Below are 27,317 nucleotides of genomic sequence, written 5' to 3' on the forward strand. Positions count from 1 at the left end.
GGCCCACTTGCAAAACAAGATTTCATCAAATGGGACAAACATCCCATTGAAACCCTGCACGCAGAGTTCTGTAAGATTCTCCTACATGTCCAGAGGAAAGCTACAAACAATGCATGCAGGGCAGAATTAGGCAAATATCCACTAATAAAAAAAAAAAAAAAAAGAGCAATTAAGTTTTGGAAACATCTAAAATACAGTGACCCCCTCTCATATCATTACAAGCCCTGCAATACCAAGAGCTGAACAAAGAAAAGAGTCCCTCATCCAGCTGGTCCTGGGGCTGAGTTCACAAACCTGTTCTACTAACACACTGAAGCCTACAGGACCAGAACATCCAATCAATCAGGATAAACCAAATTACAACACAGTCAAAACAAAACTATATTGCTTATTGGGAAACACAAGCACAAGCACAGAGCAAAATGCAGTACTATCTGGCCCTAAATCGACAGTACACCGTGGCTAAATATTTGACCATGGTTACTGATCAAAACTTTAGAAAAACCTTGACAAAGTACAGGCTCAGTGAGCACAGCCTTGCCATTGAGAAGGGTAGACACAGGAAAACCTGGCTCCCTGTAGAGGAAAGGCTGTGCAACCACTGCACAATAGCAGAACCTGAGACGGAGCTGCATTTCCTGACAAAATGTCAAAAATATAAAACAATTAGAGAGTGTCATTTCCCCAAATTTGAAACTCTTATTCAAGGTTTCAAAGACCTCTCTGATGAGGATAGGCTACCCGTCCTGTTGGGGGAGGACGCAGAGAGCTGTGGGTTGGCAGCGCACTACATTGCTGCCTGCCATAAGTTGAGGGACAGTGTCTGACAGACCAATCAACCTGCACATGTCCTTTACTGTATATTTATTGTTATTGTTGAATGTATGGTTATTTTGACCCTTGGTTATTGTTGTTACTGTTGTCCCGTTGACAATTTTGATTCTCTTTTTTACATTGTAAACAAGCTTTGGCAATATGTACATTGTTACGTCATGCCAATAAAGCAAATTGAATTGAATTGAATTGAATTGAGAAAGAGAGAGAGAGCGAGAGAGAGAGAGTGAGATTGAAAGAGAGAGAGAGAAAGAGAGAGAGACAGCGAGAGAGAGAGAGCGAGAGAGAGAGAGAGCGAGAGAAAGAGAGAGCGAGAGAAAGATAGAGAGCGCGAGAGAAAGCGAGAGAGCGAGAGAGAGAGCGAGAGAGAGAGATTGAGAGAGAGAGAGAGAAAGAGCGAGAGAGAGAGAGAGAAAGAGAGAGAGAGCGAGAGAGAGAGAGTGAGATTGAAAGAGAGAGAGAGAGCGAGAGAGAGCGAGCGAGAGCGAGAGAGAGCGAGAGAGAGAGAGAGAGAGAGAGAGAGAGAGAGAGAGAGAGAGAGAGAGAGAGAGAGAGATTTTGTGTAGTCGTGTGCGACAGAGTGAGAAACTCCACCAGAGAATAACCTGCTGCTCTCTAACTTATCTCCTCAGCCAGATAGAATAGATGGCACACACACAAATGCCACACACACACACACACACCCAGAAAGACACACACCAAAAGACACATGGCACTAACCCACTGACCATGAGATACAGAGCGAGCAGCAGATGAGAAGAGACAGTCTAACCTCAATGTAATTACAGTGTAGCTCCTGGGCTATCACACCCAATGTAGCGGATAACACACAGAATAGAACAGAACACTAACACTAACAGGCCTAGGGGGAGAGGAGAGGAGAGGAGAGGAGAGGAGAGGAGAGGAGAGGAGAGGAGAGGAGAGGAGAGGAGAGGAGAGGAGAGGAGAGGAGAGGAGAGGGAGAGGAGAGGAGAGGAGAGGAGAGGAGAGGAGAGGGAGAGGAGAGGAGAGGAGAGGAGATGAGATGAGAGGTGAGGAGATACTGTCCCTGCTGTGTGTGTGTATGCCTGGAGCCAGAGCACTGACACGTCACACAACCATCTGCCTGCTGTGACACTGCTGACTCTGCACACGCGCTGCTGACAGGGTGTGTGTGTGTGTGTGTGTGTGTGTCTACAGACAGCACATGCTGGTTGCTCTTGTGACAGTTCTCCACATAGTGACCTAACCCCTCTGTCTCCCTTCAGCTGACGCAATAATTCTACAGAATAACAAAATAATTCCAAACATTTATACAGCCACCAGAGAAATTGTACACACACACACACACACTCAATAAGGCAAGGATCCACACAGGAGACTTAAGAATGAATAATGAATAGTGAATAATGCAATGACATCCAATAACAGGAGAAAGAATGATGTATGCCTAATAATAATACAATCATACAGACCTGGACATTGGGGAGGAGAGGGGAGATAGGGGGAGGCGAGGGGGAGAGGAGAGAGGGGGAGGGGAGATAGGGGGAGACAAGGGGAGGAGAGGGAGGGGAGATAGGGGGAGGAGAGGGGGAGAGGATAGAGGGGGGAGGGGTGATGGGGGGAGACAGGGGGAGGAGAGGGGGAAGGGAGATAGGGGGAGACAAGGGGAGGAGAGGAGAGGGGGTAGGGAGATAGGGGGAGGAGAGGCGGAGGGGAGATAGGGGGAGGAGAGGGGGAGGGGAGATAGGGGGAGGGGAGATAGGGGGAGAAAAGTAAAGAAGTGCAGTGATGGCAGTGGAAGGAGAAGAGGAGGAAAGAGGGAGGAGAGGAGGGGGAACAGGAGTCATCTGACATTACAGAGTACCAGGATAGACTGAAGACAGTGCAGCAGTGTGGGTTCTGGCCTGGGGGAACTCTGGAGTTTTGTTCCAGCCCAACACTAGCACACAGGCTCCTCTTATCAAAGCAGTGATCATGGGGAGGCCTGTGTGTGTGTCTGTGTTTGTGTGTGTTAGTGTGGCTGGTGGAGACTCAGCTGACTTGGGATCGGTGGTGTTGCGAAAACAGGCAATTGCCCCTGGCATCGCAGGCTACAGTCAGCTGATATGAGATCAGTGTGTATACATCCTTCAGGGGGATGGCCTATGCCCTGGCAAGATTATCTGGGGTTCCAAGGGCTGGGGCTGAGCTGTCCAGGCTTGGTATAGAGCTGGACTGGGGCTGACAGGGACTGAGCTGTCCAGGCTTGGTATAGAGCTGGACTGGGGCTGACAGGGACTGAGCTGTCCAGGCTTGGTGTAGAGCTGGACTGGGGCTGACAGGGACTGAGCTGTCCAGGCTTGGTATAGAGCTGGACTGGGACTGACAGGGACTGAGCTGTCCAGGCTTGGTATAGAGCTGGACTGGGGCTGACAGGGGCTGAGCTGTCCAGGCTTGGTGTAGAACTGGACTGGGGCTGACAGGGACTGAGCTGTCCAGGCTTGGTGTAGAGCTGGACTGGGACTGACAGGGACTGAGCTGTCCAGGCTTGGTGTAGAACTGGACTGGGACTGACAGGGGCTGAGCTGTCCAGGCTTGGTGTAGAACTGGACTGGGGCTGACAGGGACTGAGCTGTCCAGGCTTGGTATAGAGCTGGACTGGGACTGACAGGGGCTGAGCTGTCCAGGCTTGGTGTAGAACTGGACTGGGACTGACAGGGGCTGGTTGCAATTAGCTTTGCTATTCTGCTAGGGAGACAACAGGTTTGTGGATGAATGTGATGCTAAATGACTAAAATGTAAAATGTCAGAGAGCAACAGCTGCTGAAGGAAGTCTAAGATGACTGAGTCCACATGTCCCTTACCTTGACCAGATAACACTTTACATAACCCCAACAACATACCACACAGTACTCCATCCTCACACTCAGTCCCCTAATTGAAGCAACTTATTCAATAAATACTACCAAGGATGAGCTAATAAAGCATTCATGAATCCTAAAAGAAGTGAGAGAGAAAAGAGAGGAAAGCAACAGAGAAAGGTTTTTGTCTATATTGCTGCTCTGTGAGAATACCTTCAAATCAATACAGAGTAAATTAGAACATACAGTGGGGAAAAAAAGTATTTAGTCAGCCACCAATTGTGCAAGTTCTCCCACTTAAAAAGATGAGAGAGGCCTGTAATTTTCATCATAGGTACACGTCAACTATGACAGACAAATTGAGAAAAAAAATTCCAGAAAATCACATTGTAGGATTTTTAATTAATTGATTTGCAAATTATGGTGGAAAATAAGTATTTGGTCACCTACAAACAAGAAAGATTTCTGGCTCTCACAGACCTGTAACTTCTTCTTTAAGAGGCTCCTCTGTCCTCCACTCGTTACCTGTATTAATGGCACCTGTTTGAACTTGTTATCAGTATAAAAGACACCTGTCCACAACCTCAAACAGTCACACTCCAAACTCCACTATGGCCAAGACCAAAGAGCTGTCAAAGGACACCAGAAACAAAATTGTAGACCTGCACCAGGCTGGGAAGACTGAATCTGCAATAGGTAAGCAGCTTGGTTTGAAGAAATCAACTGTGGGAGCAATTATTAGGAAATGGAAGACATACAAGACCACTGATAATCTCCCTCGATCTGGGGCTCCACGCAAGATCTCACCCCGTGGGGTCAAAATGATCACAAGAACGGTGAGCAAGAATCCCAGAACCACACGGGGGGACTTAGTGAATGACCTGCAGAGAGCTGGGACCAAAGGAACAAAGCCTACCATCAGTAACACACTACGCCACCAGGGACCCAAATCCTGCAGTGCCAGACGTGTCCCCCTGCTTAAGCCAGTACATGTCCAGGCCCATCTGAAGTTTGCTAGAGTGCATTTGGATGATCCAGAAGAGGATTGGGAGAATGTCATATGGTCAGATGAAACTTTTTGGTAAAAACTCAACTCGTCGTGTTTGGAGGACAAAGAATGCTGAGTTGCATCCAAAGAACACCATACCTACTGTGAAGCATGGGGGGTGGAAACATCATGCTTTGGGGGGTGTTTTTCTGCAAAGGGACCAGGACGACTGATCCGTAAAGGAAAGAATGAATGGGGCCATGTATCGTGAGATTTTGAGTGAAAACCTCCTTCCATCAGCAAGGGCATTGAAGATTAAATGTGGCTGGGTCTTTCAGCATGACAATGATCCCAAACACACCGCCCGGGCAACGAAGGAGTGGCTTCGTAAGAAGCATTTCAAGGTCCTGGAGTGGCCTAGCCAGTCTCCAGATCTCAACCCCATAGAAAATCTTTGGAGGGAGTTGAAAGTCCGTGTTGCCCAGCGACAGCCCCAAAACATCACTGCTCTAGAGGAGATCTGCATGGAGGAATGGGCCAAAATACCAGCAACAGTGTGTGAAAACCCTGTGAAGACTTACAGAAAACGTTTGAACTGTGTCATTGCCAACAAAGGGTATATAACAAAGTATTGAGAAACTTTTGTTATTGACCAAATACTTATTTTCCACCATAAGTTGCAAATAAATTCATAAAAATTCCTACAATGTGATTTTCTGGAATTTTTTTTCTCAATATGTCTGTCATAGTTGACGTGTACCTATGATGAAAATTACAGGCCTCTCTCATCTTTTTAAGTGGGAGAACTTGCACAATTGGTGGCTGACTAAATACTTTTTTCCCCCACTGTACAGTATGTTAATAAAATGTTGAATTTAACGCACATTTGTAGTTTATTTTCCCTTGAATGCTACTAAACCTGTCTATTCTCTAATCTTATATCTGTTTATCCTCCTCAGAGAGCGACGCTTCAAAGTAACCTGGAGAAGAGAAGAGAGCTTCAAAGTAACCTAGAGATGAGAAGAGAGGCGCACAGGAATGGACTCACCACTGGTACTCATGATGCTCACAGGTTCTCATCCAAGACAATGTTCCCAGAAAACACCAGAGATGATCTTCAGAGCAGCTATAATTCCAATAAACCGAAATATCCTTTCCAATATCCTTTCCACTCTTCAATGTGAAGATGGGGAGACCCGAAGAAAGAGGGTGAAATAGAGAGAGAAATAAAGATAGGGGTGTTCCAAGTGCTCTGGAATCAAATTCGTAAACGACAAACCTCCTCCTCTTCAATGGTTGAGCAGAAAAAGAACGTCAGACAGCTAGGAAAGATACAATGTTGCTCAGTCGCATTCCATGTTTAGGATGTTGTCCCTCCCGGTTGATTTCACAGTGTCCTCTCAAAGCGCTGACCATGGCTGGCACTGCCGTGCGCTCGCTCTCCTCTCTCTCCCGGTTGGTATGTGAAAAGAACTCGCGCTCCAACCGCAAGCTCCCATGGAGCAACGTCACTGGAGCAGAGCGCGCGGGTTCGGTGTGGCACGCGAGCGAACCATGGAGCGAACAATCAGCTTTTTTTTTCTTTCTGAGGTCAGAGGAGAGGGGAGAACAGGCGCACCTGCGGTTTGGGATTTAAACTCCGCGGATGATTAACAAGGAGGACACCGCCCTCTTCTGGAAGTATATTCTGGTGCACACTAAATTGTTAATTGGATTATTAGCTTTATTTACCTAGATAACAAACAACAGTGTTGGGGAAGCTACTCTGAAATCATAGTTTACCATCCTACCAATTACTTCACACTGGAAGAAGTTCAGCTACAACTAAAGCTACACTTAAGACAAATATAGTTTACTTAACTAAAGCTACTTCGTGAAGAATATCATATCTCTATATCTGAAATGTCATAGACTACAAATTGCAAGATCAACAGATCAATATGGGGTCAGATGTTAACTTTGAATTTAGTTAAACTACCACCAAGCTACAGCTAACTGTAGTTTAATTACTAGTTGAACTACATGTAGTTCACTACTCCCCAACACTGACAAAACATAGGGCTCGTAAAACTAAACCAAACAACTATCATTACAAAAGTTAATTCCCTAGTTTTAATCAAATAGGTCTATTAAAAAACAGTTTAACTTTCACCTTATGATGATAAGATAAAGTGAGCGTCATGAGATTCCCATCAATTTGATGTTTATAATACACATAGCGGAATGGGTTCCTACATACAGGTATGGTATCATTGATATCAAACACTAGTTATTCATGCTTGTACAGAGATTGATTGGAGCTGCCAGCGCTGCGCTCCTCATGACATTGTCGCTACCTGTTGGACATTAGTGCTCATTTGAACCTGCTGCTTGTAGCCACGTGTGAAGAGATGAGACTAGTCTACTGATGCTGACAGATCAAAACAACTGAAGCTATGTGGGGGCCCTGAGCAGGATTTTATATGGGAGCCCACTGTACCTCGTTATAACTGTAAAGGGAGAATCAGCCCAAACTCTTTACCCAAACTCTTCCATGTCCATCCAAGCCCTGTGGGCTAATTTGCCAGTAAGGACAGTTAGGCATATAGTGAAGCCCACTGAAGACCTCAGAACATTACGATTAGGGTAAACACTGTTGTGTGTGTGTGTGTGTGTGTGTGTGTGTGTGTGTGTGTATGTATGTGTTTTCCTACCTTATCAGGACCCTAACAATTCATCCAAATGCTGTGTGTGTGTGTGGTGTGGTGTGGTGTGTTTGTGTGTTTGTGTGTGTGTGACAGGGGGTTGTTAGACTGTGTGCCTGGACAAAAGGTTGGGATTGTAGGCTTTAGGAGAAGAATGTAGCAGACCAGGGGTATAGTGTGCTGACCTGAGTGTGACTCGGGCAGACTGGGCACAATATTCCCTCACTGCAGCACAACATAACATAACAACACACTGTTGCTGTGATGGCAATGGATAACACTTTACTTACCGGCAGACAGTTATAATACATTAGAATACAATCTTATACCATGGCATAGTTGAATACTCAATTCTGATTGGCTTGAAATGCATTCTAGAGTGTGCATTATCTTTGCTGTAATGTACAGCAATAACCAACGGTTATGACGTTCATTCTTACATGTTCTATGTTTGAGCTGCTTTTGAAAGCAAAAGTCGAATTGAAACATTATTGGCATTGTTGAATTTGATTTTCATAATAGTAAGCTAAGAGGACTGATGGTTTAGTTAGGTAAGCTAGCAAGCAATGACTGCATATATGAATGGACAAAGCCATCAATCACGTGACACCATTCATTCCTATGTGAAGACTCAATGGGTGTGTTCAAGAGGTAAGCCTAATGAAGCTGACTGTAGACAAAATTCAAAAGGCACATTTCCGCATATGACCAAATTCAACATTTTTGCTTACCGTTTCATACACATCTATATGCTTTTACAAAACAAAACAAAAAACATGCAGGCTATGAGGATTATACATTTATATTCGTAGCTATGGCCATCGTAACAAGAAATAGATGACAGCGGTGGTCATATCAACTGCTTTGACTGATTGATGGTCCAGTCTGCTGAAACAGTTGGATCATAGTTTAATGGTTGTGGTTTCTAATCCCATGTAGGGCAGATATATCTTTTTTCAAATCTATTATTTATCATATTCATCCCGTGCCCAAACACTTCTAATTCTAAAAAGTGAAAGCATGCCTGTGTGAGGGGTCAACAACAATCTGTGAGTTAATCTGACCATTGGAAAAATAGCAACTGCGTAAATACTGCAATGCAGGTTGGATTGCATTGAGCCCCTAATCTACATTTTCAAGGGGATGATTGAACTTTTCTTCCCAACACAACATCACAATAAATGTGAGCCCACATGTCAGACATGTTTTTGCGCCCCATGGGGGATTCGAATTTACACCGCAAGTGGCAATAGATGTCAGGAACTCAGCGCCTTACCACTGTAGGCTAACTGTCCAGAGCCATATTTGCTTGCAATGCACATCATTTTATTAGTGGACTTCTGGTAAGTACCCTACATGACCAAAAGTATGTGGACACCTGCTTGTTTAACATTTAATTCCAAAATCATGGGTATTAATATGGAGTTGGTCCCCCATTTGCTGCAATAACAGCCTCCACTCTTCTGGGAAGGCTTTCTACTAGATGTTGGAACATCAACTGAGCAACATTGCTATGGGAACTTGCTTCCATTCAGCCACAAGAGCATTAGTGAGGTCGGGCTCTGATGTTAGGCGATTAGGCCTGGCTCGCAGTCTGCGTTCCAGTTCATCCCAAAGGTATTCAATGGAGTTGAGGTCAGAGCCAGTCAAGTTCTTCCACTCCGATCTTGACAAACCATTTATGTATGGACCTCGCTGAAACAGGAAAGGGCCATCCCCAAACTGTTGCCACAAAGTCGGAAGCACAGAATCGTCTAGAATGTCATTGTATGCTGTAACGTTATGATTTCCCTTCACTGGAACTAAGGGGCCTATCCCGAAACATGAAAAACAGCCCTAGACCATTATTCCTCCTCCACCAAACTTTACAGTTGGCACTATGCATTGGGGAAGGTAGTGTTCTCCTGGCATCAGCCAAACCCAGATTCGTCCGTCGGACTGCCAGATGGTGAAGCGTGATGAATCACTCCAGAGAACGCGTTTCCACTGCTCCAGAGTCCAATGGCAGCAAGCTTTACACCACTGCAGCTACCTGGTTAGTTTATTTTCCTCCGCTTAGTAATATCCTTAAATTCAGCGGGTCTGAGGTCGTAGTCAAAGTGAATGGAGTTAGGCTTGTGTACGGCTGCACGGCCATGGAAACCCATTTCAGGAAGCTCCAGACGAACAGTTCTTGTACTGACGTTGCTTTTCAGAGGCAGTTTGGAACTCGGTAGTGAGTGTCGCAACCGAGGACAGACCATTTTTATGCGCTACGTGCTTCAGCACTCGGCAGTCCCATTCTGTGTGCTTGTGTGGCCTACCACTTCGCGGCTGAGCCGTTGTTGCTCCTAGATGTTTTCACTTCACAATAACATCACTTACAGTTGACCAGGCCAGCTCTAGCAGGGCAGAAATTTAACGAACTGACTTGTTGGAAAGGTGGCATCCTATGACGGAAAGTCACTGAGCTCTTCAGTAAGGCCATTCTACTGCCAATGTTTGTCTATGGAGATTGCATGGCTGCGTGCTAGAATTTATACACCTGTCAGCAACGGGTGTGGCTGAAATAGCCGAATACACTAATTTGAAGGGGTGTCCACATACTTTTGTATATATAGTGTATGCTTTAGTTAGAAAGTGTTGGGATCAGAGGAATTGCTCACAAAATTAATATTCATGAGCAATTCCCTCACCCACAACTTCTCACCTGAATGCATATTTTTTTTTAAGAGGTTGGGCTGAAATTGGGGTTGAGAGTTACCCTTTAACAGTTGAGTCATTAGGTGAGACAAAACATTTCAGCTGCCCCCTGCTGGTGAAATGTACCCGCCTATGACAAAATCTTCCCACATTTGGCGGGTGTTCATTTCCCACCCAGTTCCCGACCCATAGTGTTTAAGAAATCTAACTAACCTCACATGACACTCTTGTCCCTGCACAGCTCCCTGGTCATCTGGCTTCCTTTGAAAGTACTGGAGTAACTCTCTGTAAATTGAGGGCAGTTTATATCTTAATATCATGTTAGGTTGGCTAGTGGCTACACTTTACAAGCTAGCTAGTTACCTTGGATGTTTCATGGACGATCTGACTCTGAGGAGAATTTGATCTTGAACCAACTCTGACTGTCCCCTGTAACTCAGTTGGTAGAGCATGGCGCTTGCAACCAGGGTTGTGGGTCAGTTTCCCACAGGGGGAGTATGAAAATGTATGCACTAACTGTATGTCGCTCTGGATAAGAGCGTCTGCTAAATGACTAAAATGTAAAATGTATCTACTGTGTGCCCATGGCTCTGGTGTCCAGAACATTTTGAATGGGGAGTCCAAGGTGGGGCACAGACACAGTTTAGAGGGGCCATAACATGTTTTACCTTAATCCACGAGAGGTGGATATTTTCAATATAATTATGATGGTTCTATGTGGTCCTCTGTAGCTCAGCTGGTAGAGCACGGTGCTTGTAACGCCAAGGTAGTGGGTTCGATCCCCGGGACCACCCATACACAAAAAAATTTTTTTATGCACGCATGACTGTAAGTCGCTTTGGATAAAAGCGTCTGCTAAATGGCATATTATATTTATTATAAATGCTTCAGCTTAGATTTGGTACATTTCCCAGTTAAAATCCCAAAGTCCTGTTACATTGTTTGCACTCAAGGTCTGGATTTTATATAAGGGTATTAGCATTCAGCAGTAAATTCACTTAGAAGTGCCATGACCAGTGGTGTAGTGGTGGCTGGAGAAGTGGGTATACTCTAATTTTGGCCAAAATGTTCTGAATGGCCCGCCCGGCGAAGGACAGGAGCCCTGTGTGAAATATTCTATGAGAAACAGTGACATACACTCTGAATGACCTAAAATGATGAATCCCATATTGGTCTTTCACTGTCAGGCCAACCCAAGCTGTACTGTGCAGTAGGTTAATAGTAGGCCTACTATTGAAACAGATGAACTGAGTCAGAAATTCACAGGTTTCAGATTTCCCCCCCCAAAAATCTGGTTTTCGTTCTCAAAGTCACACGTTTTTTTAACAGAAAAACAATCCAATTGTATGTTCTAAGTCCATAACAATGTTTAAATCACATCAGGAGACCACTTTTGAGGTCTGAGAAAAATCTAAGAAATTTCCATTTTGTTGAGTAGTTACCCTTCAATTCAAGTGTGCAGGCATCTATAGTGGTGAAATGGCCACAAGATTGATTCCAGCAATCATCATGATATCATTCCGACAGGGACTGTAGGCCATTTCACATGTAATAATTAATACTGAAGGTTTTTGGGAAAGCCTTTCCATCTACCAGAAGATGGTTAGGCCTATCTTTAGCATCACTATATTTTTCCGGTTCCTTAACTGTTTGAAACCTGGACGTTTTACTTCATTTTATGAGGCATGTCTTGCCTTGCTTCAAAATAGCCTATAGCCAAAATCTCACCATAGAAACGTGGAGGCAATCATTTTTATAAAGACTTACTCATATGCATTGGCGATTTTAGCATGTAAATCTTGGTAGGGAAAACTAAGCCACTACACAACACAACACTAAACAATACATTAATTGCACTCTAACGGTGACAAACGGTGCCGACAAACTGTTAGGGCCTACATAAAGCTGTCCCAACAGCAGAGTCCCAACAGCAGTCCCAACACCTTACCACTACTACACCTGGCTATCAGCGGAGCCTTGACTGGCAGTGAAACAGTTCATTCAGCCTCATTTACTGCCTTAAAAAAAAACATAGCTGATATGGCTGACTTGCTTAAACAAATATGGTTTCTACTGAAAATTGAGATGTACAAACTATGGCATAAGGGGACGACGAGCAGATAAGAGGCAATCCGTAATTTCGATTAAGACATTAATGAGCGAGCTAGGACGGACGTAGTCAATATAACTATTTGTTCATTACTTTTGAAATGTACAGCGACAGAATTCAGAACATGGGCAGTTCTTACAGTATTCTCCCTGTACACCAAGTCAGAACCGTAGGATAAGTAAAGGGGGCATTAAGCAGACAATGAAAGCTCTTGCAATATTTGATGAAGACATTTCTCTAAAACAGACTATAGGCTACATGTTCACCACAAAGTCAGAAATGTAGGTTATGAGGGAAAAAGGGACAACATTATTAGGGTGAGGCACATGGGCTACTAACAGCTTACTACACAACATACACATAGTATTACTTTCTTAGCTGCAGTATACATATCTCCCTGGCATATTACATAATTTATGCAGCAGCATAAAATACATTTTTTGACTCACCTTGTTGTGATATGCTCATTTGAACAGGAATTTTGGCATCAAACTTTGTCATCAAAGTCTGGCATTCGCTGGATTTATGGTGCTTTCAAGACAACTGGGAACTCATGACGTCAGTGATCTTCAGGTCGAAGCTCTAGAAAGAGGCCCGAGTTCCCGACTTGGTATTCCGAGTTGGATGACTATTCAAAACGTATTTTCCCAGTCGGAGCTAATTTTTTTCATAGTTGCAAATTGTCTTGAACTAACTAAAGTCTACAATTTCCCAGTTCCGAGTTTCCAGTTGTTTTGTACGCGGCAGAAGTCATGCTGGATTGACAGCATAGCCAATGTTGAATGTTTATCCTTTTAAGCTTGGAAAATAGACCCTTAAACACAGACCTGGACCACACACCCACTCCACTGAATAGTAGGCTAGTGATTGCTTTGCAATTCTTGCAGTTAGCCACTGATTCCTTCTAAACCACTCATTGTTGAATTTGTGATTTCCAACTTGTTGTGTAATGTTTATGTCCAATGAACACCTACGTGTTTTATGAATAATTTATCTTCATTTCTCTTCATATGACAAGGATTGAAAAGGATTTGCCAGTAGACAACAAAGTCAAGGTATTGGAGTTACAATCACAAAGCCCTGACCTCAATCCTAAAGAAAATGTGTGGGCAGAACTGGAAAAGCGTGTGCGAGCAAGGAGGCCTACAAACCTGATTCAGTTACACCAGCTCTGTCAGGAGGAATGAGCCAAAATTCACCCAACTTATTGTGGGAAGCTCGTGGAAGGCTACCCGAAACGTTTAACCCAAGTTAAACAATTTAAAGGCAATGCTACCAAATACTAATTGAGTGTATGTAAACTTCTGACCCACTGGGAATGTGATGAAATAAATAAAAGCTGAAATAAATCATTATCTCTACTATTATTCTGACATTTCACATTCTTAAAGTAAAGTGGTGATCCTAACTGACCTAAAACAGTGATTTTTTACTAGGATTAAATGTCAGGAATTGTGAAAAACTGAGTTTAAATTTATTTGGCTATGGTGTTTGTAAACTTCCGACTTCAACTGTACATGTAGGGGAGCCTTAAGCTAAATCATCCACTTGTTTAGAGAGAAACATTTGGATTGTTTTTGAGTAAAGTAGTAATATGTTAGGTTAGTATGTCGCCCCATTATGGTTGATAATTTATTTCTGGCTGTGATTTAGGCACTGGCTAGCCCAGTTAGCTACTCGCAACCTCACTAGCAGAAAGTCTGAGGTGAAGTAAATGCTAGCCAGCTAATTAGCAAAAGCTAATGTCTGCTAGCATAGCTAGCTAACCCCCAGTCAGCAGGGTTAGGATTAGGGTTAGGGGTCAGAGTTAGAATAGGTGCCAGGGTTAGGGTCAGAATAGGGGTTAGGGTTAGAATAGGGGTTAGGGTTAGGGTCAGAGTAGGGTTTAGGGTTAAAATAGGGGTTATGATTAGGTTAGGGTCAGAATAGGGGTTAGGGTTAGGTTAGGGTCAGAATAGGAGTTAGGGTTAGATTAGGGGTCAGTTCTCCACTGTTCTTAAGATACCTAAAAAATACATATGTTCAGATGAGAGTTTACAAGAAAATATATGATCGTGGTGGGTGTGACGAAGATACGCTTCGTTGTGCCCTGGATGCTATTGAAAATGGGCAGGGCATTAAGGCAGCTGCCCATGCTTTGTGCCACCCAAAACCCTGAGGTGCCCCCGAGACCAGCAGGCCAAAACCCTAGGCCACAGCCATTTTGGTGGGTTTACCAGTCTTCACTGGCTCTTTCGAATGTGACCTGGTGAGTCATATCAAAAAAATGGAAAGAGCCCTTTTCAGACTTACATCATGGGATGTCCGAAAACTTGCCTTTGTCCTGGCAGAGAGGATGGGAATCCAAAACACATTCAATAAAGAAAGGCGGTTGGTTATATTCCAATGAATTTGTTAAAAAATATATATGAATATTACAAACTATTTGTAAACCGTTTGCTCTTGAATTTCATTTTAAAGACTACTGGGATTTAAAATCTTGCCTTATTCAAATGATGAGTTTAGTTTAACTGGACACAATGGAGTGTAAGGGAAAGGTAAAAGAAGAAAGATCATTGATGTGCTGGTGAGATAGAAAATAGGGACCATTCTATGAAAGCCCATGGCACAATCTACTGTAAACCTAATATAATCTACTATTGGGGTAAATTTCCCCCGCTTACCCCGGGGGTGGGGGTATCTTACCCCTGTAGCTGGGCAAAATGCCCCTTTCCAAAAAAAAACATTTTATTAAATAACTACAAATCTGTTAACTGTAGCCATTTATTTTCATTTATAGTTTGTTACCCTAAGCATGGCCGTCATCCACATACACTTTCTTTCCCAAACTTTGCTTTCTTGTGTCAGCAATTAGACATTGATCTTAGAGGGGGAGTCTTACCCCATATTATTTTTTTATTTATTTATGTCATTTAGCAGACGCTCTTATCCAGAGCGACTTACAGGAGCAATTAGGGTTAAGTGCCTTGCTCAAGGGCACATCGACAGATTTTTCACCTAGTCGGCTCGGCTCGGGGATTAGAACCAGCGACCTTTCGGTTACTGGCACAACGCTCTTACCCACTAAGCTACCTGCCGCCCCGAGCAATATTACCCATTGCTGTGCCTAAAATGTGAAGAAATTATAGTTTATCAAAATTTCAAGCTAAACATTCCGATCTGTTCCATCAGGCCTATTAATTGATACGGCATATACCTCCACTACACTACTTTGATACGTATCAGTCGGGGTTAAGAAGTGAGTATATGCAATGCCCACTGTGTTACCTGCGTATACCCTCCACTACACCACTGGCCATGACTGAATTGTACTTAACTCTACCAACTCAGCCAGTTGAAGAAAACTCAAGATGCAGCTGTCATTCTACTTTCCACCTGTCATAGTTTTAGGGAAGGAATGCTGCATTAAGTTATTCAAGCAGGTCTATTCCCAACCTGTAATAATGGCCAGAGGTTTTAATGACCATTTCTCTATAGGTGAGTATATCCTACAAATCTTTGCAAGTTAGGCTAGGGCAGCTAGCTTAAAAGTTATCCTTAGAAATAATTATATTGGCAATGGCAAAGTAATGATTCATTTAACTTTGTTTATTAAACCAATTATCAATTTAAGTTTAAATAACATTAAAAAAGACATTTAAATAACAACTGCTTTGTTTAAATGACAAACATATATTTTTTGACTGACCCAAAATTAAGGAAATCTTTGACTATGTACAGACTCAGGGAGCATAGCCTTGCTATTGGGAAAGGCTGCCGTAGGCAGACCTGGCTCTCAAGAGAAGACAGGCTATGTGCACACTGCCCACAACATGAGGTGGAAACTGAGCTGCACTTCCTAACTTCCTGCCAAATGTATGACCATATTCGAGACACATACTTCCCTCAGATTACAAAGACCCACAAAGAATTCGAAAACAAATCTAAATTTGGGTAAACTCCAATGTCTATTGGGTAAAATACCACAGTGTGCAATCACAGCAGCAAGATTTGTGACCTGTTGTTTAATTCACTTTTGTTTATCATCTATTTCACTTGCTTTGGCAATGTAAACATATGTTTCCCATGCCAATAAAGCCCTTAAATTGATGATGAAATTGAAAGAAAGAGGTGAGAGATAGAGAGAAAGAGCGAGGTAGAGAGAGAGAGGCACCTCTCTGCATCCCTCTATTGTCCTGTTTCCTCTTTGCCTCTACTCTGTTATGGACTTAACTTCCTCAGAACAAAACACAACACAACCCAGGCTCTGTCATGTTAATGTTACTATAGGTTAGCACAACACCACCCAGGCTCTGCCATGTTAATGTTACTATAGGTTAGCACAACACAACCCAGGCTCTGTCATGTTAATGTTACTATAGGTTAGCACAACACAACCCAGGCTCTGTCATGTTAATGTTACTATAGGTTAGCACAACACAACACAGACTCTGTCATGTTAATGTTACTATAGGTTAGCACAGCACAACACAGACTGTCATGTTAATGTTACTATAGGTTAGCACACAACCCAGGTTCTGTCATGTTAATGTTACTATAGGTTAGCACAACACAACCCAGGCTCTGTCATGTTAATGTTACTATAGGTTAGCACAACACAACCCAGGCTCTGCCATGTTAATGTTACTATAGGTTAGCACAACACAACCCAGGTTCTGTCATGTTAATGTTACTATAGGTTAGCACAACACAACACAGACTCTGTCATGTTAATGTTACTATAGGTTAGCACAACACAACCCAGGCTCTGTCATGTTAATGTTACTATAGGTTAGCACAACACAACCCAGGCTCTGTCATGTTAATGTTACTATAGGTTAGCACAACACAACCCAGGCTCTGTCATGTTAATGTTACTATAGGTTAGCACAACACAACCCAGGCTCTGTCATGTTAATGTTACTATAGGTTAGCACAGCACAACACAGACTGTCATGTTAATGTTACTATAGGTTAGCACACAACCCAGGCTCTGTCATGTTAATGTTTCTATAGGTTAGCACAACACAACACAGACTCTGTCATGTTAATGTTACTATAGGTTAGCACAACACAACACAGACTCTGTCATGTTAATGTTACTATAGGTTAGCACAACACAACCCAGGCTCTGTCATGTTAATGTTACTATAGGTTAGCACAACACAACACAGACTGTCATGTTAATGTTACTATAGGTTAGCACAACACAACCCAGGCTCTGCCATGTTAATGCTACTATAGGTTAGCACAACACAACCCAGGCTCTGTCATGTTAATGTTACTATAGGTTAGCACAACACAACCCAGGCTCTGACATGTTAATGTTACTATAGGTTAGCACAACACAACCCAGGCTCTGTCATGTTAATGTTACTATAGGTTAGCACAACACAACCCAGGCTCTGTCATGTTAATGTTACTATAGGTTAGCACAACACAACCCAGGCTCTGTCATGTTAATGTTACTATAGGTTAGCACAGCACAACACAGACTGTCATGTTAATGTTACTATAGGTTAGCACACAACCCAGGCTCTGTCATGTTAATGTTTCTATAGGTTAGCACAACACAACACAGACTCTGTCATGTTAATGTTACTATAGGTTAGCACAACACAACACAGACTCTGTCATGTTAATGTTACTATAGGTTAGCACAACACAACCCAGGCTCTGCCATGTTAATGTTACTATAGGTTAGCACAACACAACCCAGACTGTCATGTTAATGTTACTATAGGTTAGCACAACACACCCACACACACACACAGCTTTGTTTTTGTGAAATTTCAGGACTTTTTGGGGAGTAAAAATGTTTGACCATTAAAAATCCTATTTTCCCTAACCCCTAACCCTACCCCTAACCCTTAACCTGACCTAAACCCTAGCCCTAACCTTAACCCCCAAAATCCTAACCCTAAACCTAACCCTAACCTTAACCATTGTCAGGACATTCGGGTGAATTGTTAGGACATTGGGGTCCTGATAAAGTAGGAAAACACGTACATACACACATACACACACACACACACATACACACACACACACACACACACTCTCAGTCCTCTAACACCGCTGAGCTGTTAGCTCTGTTAGCACTTTATCATCTCTATATCTGTAATTAAGCGTGCAACACTGCTACCTACCCTACACACAAACAGACACACACAGACAGAGTCACAGACACAGTCATAGACACAGACACAGTCACATACACAGTCACAGACACAGATACAGACACAGACAGAGTCACAGTCACAGACACAGACGCAGACGCAGACACAGTCACATATACAGTCACAGACATAGTCACAGACACAGTCACAGACACACAACAGTCACAGACACAGTCACAGACACAGACACACAGTGGCCTGCACAGCCAATCCTGAATTTTGTGATCACATATTCAGTCTGTTATTATTTCTCAGGGTGACTTTGTCAAGGCTCACTGGGGCCAGGGATGCACAATCAGTTCCAGAGTTTATATTTAACCAAGCAAGCTGGGGGAAAACACAGAGAAACACAGTCACACACTCACTCACACGTGCACACACAAACATACGCACACACATACATGCACGCACACAACGAAGAAAACACAGCAGTGGGTTTATGATCTGTCTACAGAGAAAGCTCAGAAAGTGAAAAAGTAAATGGTTGAGAAAGAGAGAGAAAAGAGAGAGAGAGAGAGAGAGAGAGAGAGAGAGAGAGAGAGAGAGAGAGAGAGAGAGAGAGAGAGAGAGAGAGAGAGAGAGAGAGAGAGAGAGAGAGAGAGAGAGAGAGAGAGAGAGAGAGGAGAGAGACGCCTTTGGAATGTGGCCTGATTACCTACACCAAGGTGTGACCAATTGTAGTTTTACTGGCTCAGTTCTGTCATGCGTCCCAAATGGCACCCTATTCCCTTTATAGTGCACTACTTTTGACCAGGGCCCACAGGGAATAGGGTCCCATTTTGGATGCAGCCCTGCTTTTATGCTCTCTATGTGACTAACATGTCAAACCGGACTGGTTGGATCAATGGCAGGAATGAGGAAGTGTCTGTAAACATTGTTTACTGTCCCTACAGTCATATCTGTTTTTGGAAACTTGGAAAGGAAAATATTGTTTGTGTATAGCAGTACCTGTTGTAGTTACTGACCTGTAACACACTATCATCACTATAGAGGAGTTCAGAAGAGGGGGAGGGATATTTTTGAAAGAAAGAGAAACAGAGAGAAAGGGGAGACACAGAGAGAGAGGAGGGAGTGAAAGAGAGAGAAAGAAAGAAAGAAAGAAAGAAAGAAAGAAAGAAAGAAAGAAAGAAAGAAAGAAAGAAAGAAAGAAAGAAAGAAAGAAAGAAAGAAAGAAAGAAAGAAAGAAAGAAAGAAAGAAAGAAAGAGAGAGAGAGATGCCCTGTCCCATTGTCGTCACCAGAGTTGTGAACATCGAGTCACAAATTTTATGACTTGAGACTCAACTTGGACTTGGTGCCTCAAGACTCGGGACTCGACTTTGACTTGAGACTGATGACTTCAAATTATCTGGCAAGATTTTGTAACTTTTTGTGGCCCAGAGTCTCGGTGGATTACTCGCCATGCAGCCATAGACAGTAACTGCAGCATGTGTCGTAAGACTCATCACTAGTTAACACAGCCACAAAGTTATAAATATGTCTAAACCCCACCCATTTCTACAATTTCTCTTTTTTAAATTTGATTTTGAACCTAACCCTAACTTTAACCCTAACCTTAACCACATGGCTAACCTTATGCCTAACCCTAACCTTAAATTACGTTAATGTTTTTGGCTTTTTTTGTTAGGCTTTTTTAAAACTTTGTGACTGTGGAATCTGACTTTATGGCCGTTATCTAGTGGAAACCCTGTCCCATAGATGTTAGTGGAGGGGGAGGAGTTTCAGTACTTCCTCAGTTGTCAGAGTCATGCTGCCCCTGACATACACACATTCTCTTCTCACAAACACTGTTCTCACACACTGTCACGGACTCTGTTCTCACACACTGTCACAGACTCTGTTCTCACACACTGCCACAGACTCTGTTCTCACACACTGTCACAGACTCTGTTCTCACACACTGTCACAGACTCTGTTCTCACACACTGTCACAGACTCTGTTCTCACACACTGTCACAGACTCTCTCACGGCTGCAATCACTGCTGTCCGTTGCTCTTTCCAAACACAGGAACAGGAACAGGGACAGGAGCAGAATGACTGTGCTTTAGCCTGGCGGAGGGGAAGGTTTCCCTCACTGGGCAGTGAACAGACTGAGGACACACTGGGACTACTATACAGTCCTACTGTACCACTACCACCCTCATGAGGAATGAAGTGACAGGAGAGAGCAGCCAGCAGGACAGAGGTGAGACACTCTCTCTTCTCTCGAACTATCTGTCTGCATTCGTTGAGTATGTTTGAGTCCCACTTTGTCTGGAACTTATGTTGTGTGTGCGTTAGTCCTACTCTCTCTCTCTCTCTCTCTCTCTCTCTCTCTCTCTCTCTCTCTCTCTCTCTCTCTCTCTCTCTCTCTCTCTCTCTCAATCTCTCTCTCTCAATCTCTCTCGCTCTCTCACTCTCTCTCGCTCTCTCACTCTCTCTCTCTCTCGCTCTCTCTCTCTCTCTCTCTCTCTTAAATTCAATTTGATTTATTGGCATGATGTAACAATGTCTCTCTCGCTCTATATAATTCCCCTCTGAGGACATAGGCAATAAAAGAGATCAATGGATAATGTGTGATCGTTAGACTATGATTTTCAGTAGAGGTGGGTGTGTTTCTCTGTGTTAGCCACTGTACTGTAGTGAGGGGATCTCTCAGCAGTAGATCAGTCACAGCCACACAGGCGTGTGTTGTACAAGGTGGTTAGGCTAAACTTAGAGCCCCCTGTCTGCCTCATGTTACCCCTGTCCCTCACTGACGTCCATTTCACACACGCTTACCCCACAGCCATACAGTTGAACCCACAGTCCAGCTATATAGGTTTGAGGTTTATAAAGGTTCACAGGCTTCATATTGGCATCAAAAGTTCTGTAACAATGATATTCTATTGATCTAGAATCCCATTTAGAATAATGGAGCTAACATGGAGGGCAGTTGAAAATAAATCTGTATCTGTTTATCTGACTCTGCTCTTCTTCATTGCTCTTCATTGACATCCATGAACTGTTAACCTCTTGAGGAGTTTAGAATGTTCACTGTTCTGCTAGCAGCAACGTTCCATTACAGAATGCCACGGATTGAGAATGAGTTAGCGTGTCATTGTGATGTCATCAAATAGAATCAATTAGAACGTTCCGCAACGTACTGATGACATTTGCTGATCATGCTTCTCTACTATGGAACTGAAAACATTTGATATACATGTGGAAGCTTTTCTGCAAATGTATCTTTGAATGTAACAACGTCTAGCTAGATCAACAGCAGCCAAAGTGTCTGGAGGGCATTGTGACAGGCTACATTAGAATTAGATGACTGAGTTATTCTATGAATACCCCCAGCACAGCATGATCCAGTCTGTGATATGATAATTAAGATATTGGAATATATCCTCTGTTAGACAATAGTTTGTCATTTCCACATGCTTTGCTCTTCCGAAAGGGTTTTGATAGGGCTTTTGACCATACAGGGCTCTGGTCAAAAGTAGTGAACTAAATAGGGAATAGGCTGCCATTTGGGACTCAGCCTGCTCTATTAGATCTATTTGTAATGTGTCTGTCAGTGTCTGGAAACAGTGTTGTTTCTCCTCTAAGAGTCTGAGGTTCTGCCCCGACACGCCTCAGGCTGTGTACAGCTGTCTCCCTCACAAGACTCACACCGATTCAATCAGGACATGGGTTTGCGTCCCAAATGGCACCTTATTCCCTATAAAGTGCACTACTTTTGACCAGGGCCCATAAGGCTTTGGTCAAAAGTAGTGCACTACATAGGGAAATAGAGTGCCATTTGGTATGCAGCCATGGACGCCTCAATGGAGTGACCAGTGTTGTTTCTGGAGAAGGAGCATCCTCATTCTCGTTTTCTTCACTTTAGCATGGAAAAATGGCAAAGAGAGGGAGAGAGAAGTAGAAAGGAGTCAATTTGCATTGGTTTATCATTTCTGAGTTTGATTAGTTATGCCATACCTACCCTATTCCCTACCCCTACACTGTTAAAATAGAAAGACTCAAAACACCATCATTGTGTACTGAAACCATGAAAAGTAGTGCACCTAAGCTGAGATCTGTTTGAATGTAAACCCATATAGTAGAATGTGTTTTAAAACAGAATGGAAGTACTCTGAAACAGTACTGCGGCAGACATTCTAATTAATCACAAGGTACACTCTGGTAACATTGGTGTTTTTAAGAGAGAGTTGTGGGGTTTCAGAACATGTAAAAGGCAGCATCAAATCACAAGAATGTTTTTGCACTGTCTCTCTCATACATTCATTTCCAGTGACACATTTTAGAAATGTATTGAGATCAATAGACAGCGCAGTCATATTTGTCCATAGTTTTCTGAAATATGTTCACATTTACAGAGGACACTGGGAATATAATAATTTTCCTAGGGTAGGCAATGGCACTACTTACTACTACAGTTGCCAGGCTCTTTGTGAGGTCATAAATGATGTTACGTTCAAAATGTTTAGGGTTATGTAAGGTAACATGTATAAAGCAGAGACAACATGTACAACATATAGCAGAGGTAACATGTACAGCATAAAGTTGATATTTGTGTGACAACATGGATTTGAAACGCGGGTCTCCTGCTTGTCAAAACACTGTCCACTCAGCCATCAGTCTTAACTGTTGTGTTGAACCACCAATGTTACGCTGAGCACATGGGACCCGATTCAGACTTGAGATATACAGACTTAACATGGAGTTGAGTCAATAAAACATGGTCATTCTTTGACGTAAGTCCACGTTAAGTCAACTGATCTCAAGTCTGAATAGGAATTTCACCTTTCTCTGTGTGGAATTCCAACTTTATATTTTCAATGCTTTATTTACACAGATTAGAAACATGAGGATACAGAGAAGGAATGAAAGTGGGACAAGCTGTAATTGAACCCCTGACTTGTGGGATAGTAAGATAGCAAATTCGTTTGGAACGTTACCCACTCAACCACATCTCCATGTGTGGAACTTGTGAATCCCATTTAGTTAAAGCCTGGGCCCCCATGTCAGAAGACAAATGTTTAGATTAAAGACCAAAAGTGAACTTCAAACATTGTGCTGCCGTACTGTTCAGAATTCTCCCAATCTCAGGCATGGAGGTGGAGAAAGGGCATTCGTTGATCACTCTATGGTCAAGCGTAAAAACAGGCAAGTTTGCAGGCGCCTTCCCTCTATTTTGGTCCATCATGAACTCAGACAGGTGAGAGCACACCAAACGCTCAGGTGAGACTCTCCAAAATGTGTCTGCTATGTTAATAGTCCAAGGCAAGCAGCAATTTTGATCCATTGATCAGTTTTCTTTATGCTACACGTAGTTTTACATTAGTTTTTTTTTAAACAAATTAAGGCCTGTTTTTTAGTTAATACTGCTGGCTTGAGTTTATCAACACACCATATAAGAGGAGGGAATAAACAATAAGAGGAGGGAATAAACAATAAGAGGAGGGAATAAACAGTAAGAGGAGGGAATAAACAATAAGAGGAGGGAATGAACAGTAAGAGGTGGGAATAAACAATAAGAGGAGGGAATAAACAATAAGAGGAGGGAATAAACAATAAGAGGAGGGAATAAACAATAAGAGGAGGGAATAAACAATAAGAGGAGGGAATAAACAGTAAGAGGAGGGAATAAACAATAAGAGGAGGGAATAAACAATAAGAGGTGGGAATAAACAATAAGAGGAGGGAATAAACAATAAGAGGAGGGAATAAACAATAAGAGGAGGGAATAAACAGTAAGAGGAGGGAATAAACAATAAGAGGAGGGAATAAACAATAAGAGGAGGGAATAAACAATAAGAGGTGGGAATAAACAATAAGAGGAGGGAATAAACAATAAGAGGAGGGAATAAACAATAAGAGGAGGGAATAAACAATAAGAGGAGGGAATAAACAATAAGAGGTGGGAATAAACAATAAGAGGAGGGAATAAACAATAAGAGGAGGGAATAAACAATAAGAGGAGGGAATAAACAATAAGAGGTGGGAATAAACAATAAGAGGAGGGAATAAACAATAAGAGGAGGGAATAAACAATAAGAGGAGGGAATAAACAGTAAGAGGAGGGAATAAACAATAAGAGGAGGGAATAAACAATAAGAGGAGGGAATAAACAATAAGAGGAGGGAATCCTCAGCGCACACACACACACTCAGTGACCACACACACACACTCAGTGACCATGCACACACTCTCTCTCTCTCACTGACCAGCCCACATACACATGACATCAGAAGAGAGTGCTTTGTGTATTCACAGACTGGGCAGCAGCTAGAGATAGAGTATTTGCACATCATTATAACACTGTACATTCCCATAATATGACATTTGACCTGTCTATTCCTTTGAAACTTGTGAGTGTAATGTTTACTGTTCTTATTTTATTGTTCATTTCACTATTGTTTATTATCTATTTCACTTGCTTTGGAAATGTAAACATATGTTTCCCATGTCAATAAAGCCCTTTGAATTGAATTGAGAGAGAGAGAGAGAGAGAGAGAGAGAGAGAGAGAGAGAGAGAGAGAGAGAGAGAGAGAGAGAGAGAGAGAGAGAGAGAGAGAGAGAGAGAGAGAGAGAGAGAGAGAGAGAGAGAGAGAGAGAGAGAGAGAGAGAGAGAGAGAGAGAGAGAGAGAGAGAATGAGATCTGCCTCTTAGACAGAGAAGGACAGACAGAGCCAGACCGCCAGTCAGTCTGAAAGCCTAGTGGCTGTTGGCAGCATTGATTTCTGGGAGCTATAAGCTGCTGGTACACATGGCGTGGTGCTGCTGTTCTCTCCCTGCCTCCTCGTCCTCCTTCTGCTCTCTGCTCCTCAAACGCTGCCGTCTCTTCCCAGGTTGGTTCCACTTCACCCTGCCGTCTGTACCCACAGCCTGTAGCTGAGGCAAGTAGTGACATGAGAAGACAGGGAGCTGTAACTCTCTCCTTCAGACAGATACTGCCGCTGTAGCTATATCTATATGATATGGGTAACAGGCTATCCCATGAAGGTATAGTACAGTACAAGGCTTGGTGTGTCAGTGTGACGCTGTGTTAGGTGGTGTCTGATTGCGCTTGTTGTGTGTACTGTCGTGGCAGTCCTGTCATTATTATTGCTACTAAACTGTGTAGCTTGTTGTGTTCTGTGTCTCAGTGCAGGATAACGGATCAGTCAATCATTGTGTATTGTCTTGTCTTTATGCTTTGTCATGTGTAGAGAGTCTCTCTGCTATGTTCATAATATCACCACTATTATGACAAGGTCAAAAAGCATGAAGACAATTTTGACTGCAAGTGACTGTCAGCCGTGGCTTACCCTTACCACAGTTTTGTATACAATACACAAAGGCTTAACATTGTTTTGTTGTATTTAGAGGGCATGCTTGTTCTAGTCTGAATGTTCTCTCGTCTTACTGAGCTGTTGTCTCATGGGTAACGCTCAATATTGTGTGGGGTTGTTGGCTGATGATGTCAGTGCAGACGTGGCGTGTGGGCCATTGTGTGACCTCTCTGCTTCTTGCCATTGTGTTTCCCACCAACTGTCAACCCTTACCACAGCGTTTCCCAATCCTGGTCCTGGGGACCCGAGGGACTGCACGTTTTTGGTTTTGCCCTAGCACTACACATCTAAAACTAATAATCAACTCATCATCAAGCTTTGATCATTTGAACGAGGTGTGTAGTGCTGGTAGCTGTCTCGAGCTCAGGGTCGCTGGAGACGCTATAAGTGCTAGGGCAAAAACAAACATTTGCACCCCTTGGGGTCCCCAGGGCCAGGATTGGGAAACACTGTCTTACGATGTCTGATGGCTAGCTGCTTTTCTTGTAAAGACGATACATCTGTTCACTGTTTGCTGTTTGGTCCCAAATGTTTGTGATACAACAACGTTTTCAACACAATGTGTCCTTCCTTGTGTCCTTCCCTTCATCACAGTATTGATGGAGATATAAGGAGAGGAAGCCACTTTAGACTATTGACATACACCCCTTGATGGTGTTTAGCACTTCGTGTTACACTAATCTCCTTCCCCCTTCCCTGACATTTACTGATGTGTGTGTCGCACTAATCTCCTTCCCCCTCCCTCCCTCCCAGACATTTACTGATGTGTGTGTCCCACTAATATCATTCCTCCCTCCCAGACATTTACTGATGTGTGTTACACTCATTTCCTTCCCCCTCCCAGACATTGGGTGCGTTCCTCTGCCCAGGCATTGCTGTCGCATGTCAGATCTTACCATGCCTGGACAGGCATTTTATTTATCAGCTAACCACATCATATGTTATAGCAATCTGGTGCCCGGCAGCACAGTTGATGACATGGCATGCAACCATTGGTTGATACATGCAACGTCTGATCAGGGGAGCGTGACCATATACTGATGTGTGTCACACTTATCTCCTTCCCCCCTCCCAGACATCTTCCCTGCTGAGCTGGATGCACTATGGAGGGAACCACCGTACACGCTAGCAGGAGCCAATGAGCACTTCCCAGGAAATGATCTTCTGAATCCAGGTAAGTACAGTAAAAGCCTTAAAACGTTCGATGACACAAAACATCCAGCTGATTCTATCCCAATTATGTTCCTCCTTCCCAAGTCCTGCATTAGTTATATTGCCCAAACAAATGTTGAGTTTGAATGTTTCTGGATTTGTACTGTAGCAAACAATGAAACATTGTATTATGCAGTAGCCTCAACAACACAATAGTGGTCATTTAAGCTGGAGGATTCTTTCAGGCTGTTGTGTCGTACCACCGTTCACCGGTCACCGGTCAGTCCCAGGTTGAGGAAGTGTTGGGGACATTCTCTCGGTACAATGGGACAACAACATAGGGAAGCCAGCTCAGCCGCTCATAAAGCCTGTGTTTTTGTGTGTTTTTGTGTGTTTCTGTGTGTTTCTGTGTGTGTGTGTGTGTGTGCGCGCACACGTGCGCACGTGTGTGTGTCACACAACACCGGGGAATCCGCCACAGGTCACAAAGCCCTGTCAGGACAACCAGAGCAACTCATTGTATTGTAATAGACCATCTGTGAGATGCAGTATATTATTAGATGTGTGGGCTATGATAGACTCTTCATGT

The 27,317-nt window shown here is 43.2% G+C and overlaps 1 protein-coding gene and 1 long non-coding RNA gene across 2 annotated transcripts in view; one reads left to right on the forward strand and one right to left on the reverse strand.

The window, feature by feature from the left end:
- Window positions 1–6,136, reverse strand: part of LOC123481699 (actin-binding LIM protein 3-like) — a 61,318-nt gene extending 55,182 nt beyond the window's left edge. The window contains exon 1 of the mRNA XM_045206441.1: window positions 5,693–6,136. Coding sequence (XP_045062376.1) covers window positions 5,693–5,705 — 13 coding nt within the window. The 5' untranslated portion in view covers window positions 5,706–6,136. The remainder of the gene's footprint in view (window positions 1–5,692) is intronic.
- A 14,047-nt stretch (window positions 6,137–20,183) lies between these two features.
- On the forward strand, window positions 20,184–26,744 carry LOC121545775. Its single transcript, XR_005996295.2, has 3 exons — window positions 20,184–20,463; window positions 25,094–25,247; window positions 26,652–26,744. It is a non-coding gene; the product is annotated as an uncharacterized LOC121545775 (long non-coding RNA).
- The last annotated feature ends 573 nt before the right edge of the window (window positions 26,745–27,317 follow it).

The sequence above is a fragment of the Coregonus clupeaformis genome, chromosome 3 (assembly GCF_020615455.1).
Source record: "Coregonus clupeaformis isolate EN_2021a chromosome 3, ASM2061545v1, whole genome shotgun sequence".
NCBI lineage: Eukaryota > Metazoa > Chordata > Actinopteri > Salmoniformes > Salmonidae > Coregonus > Coregonus clupeaformis.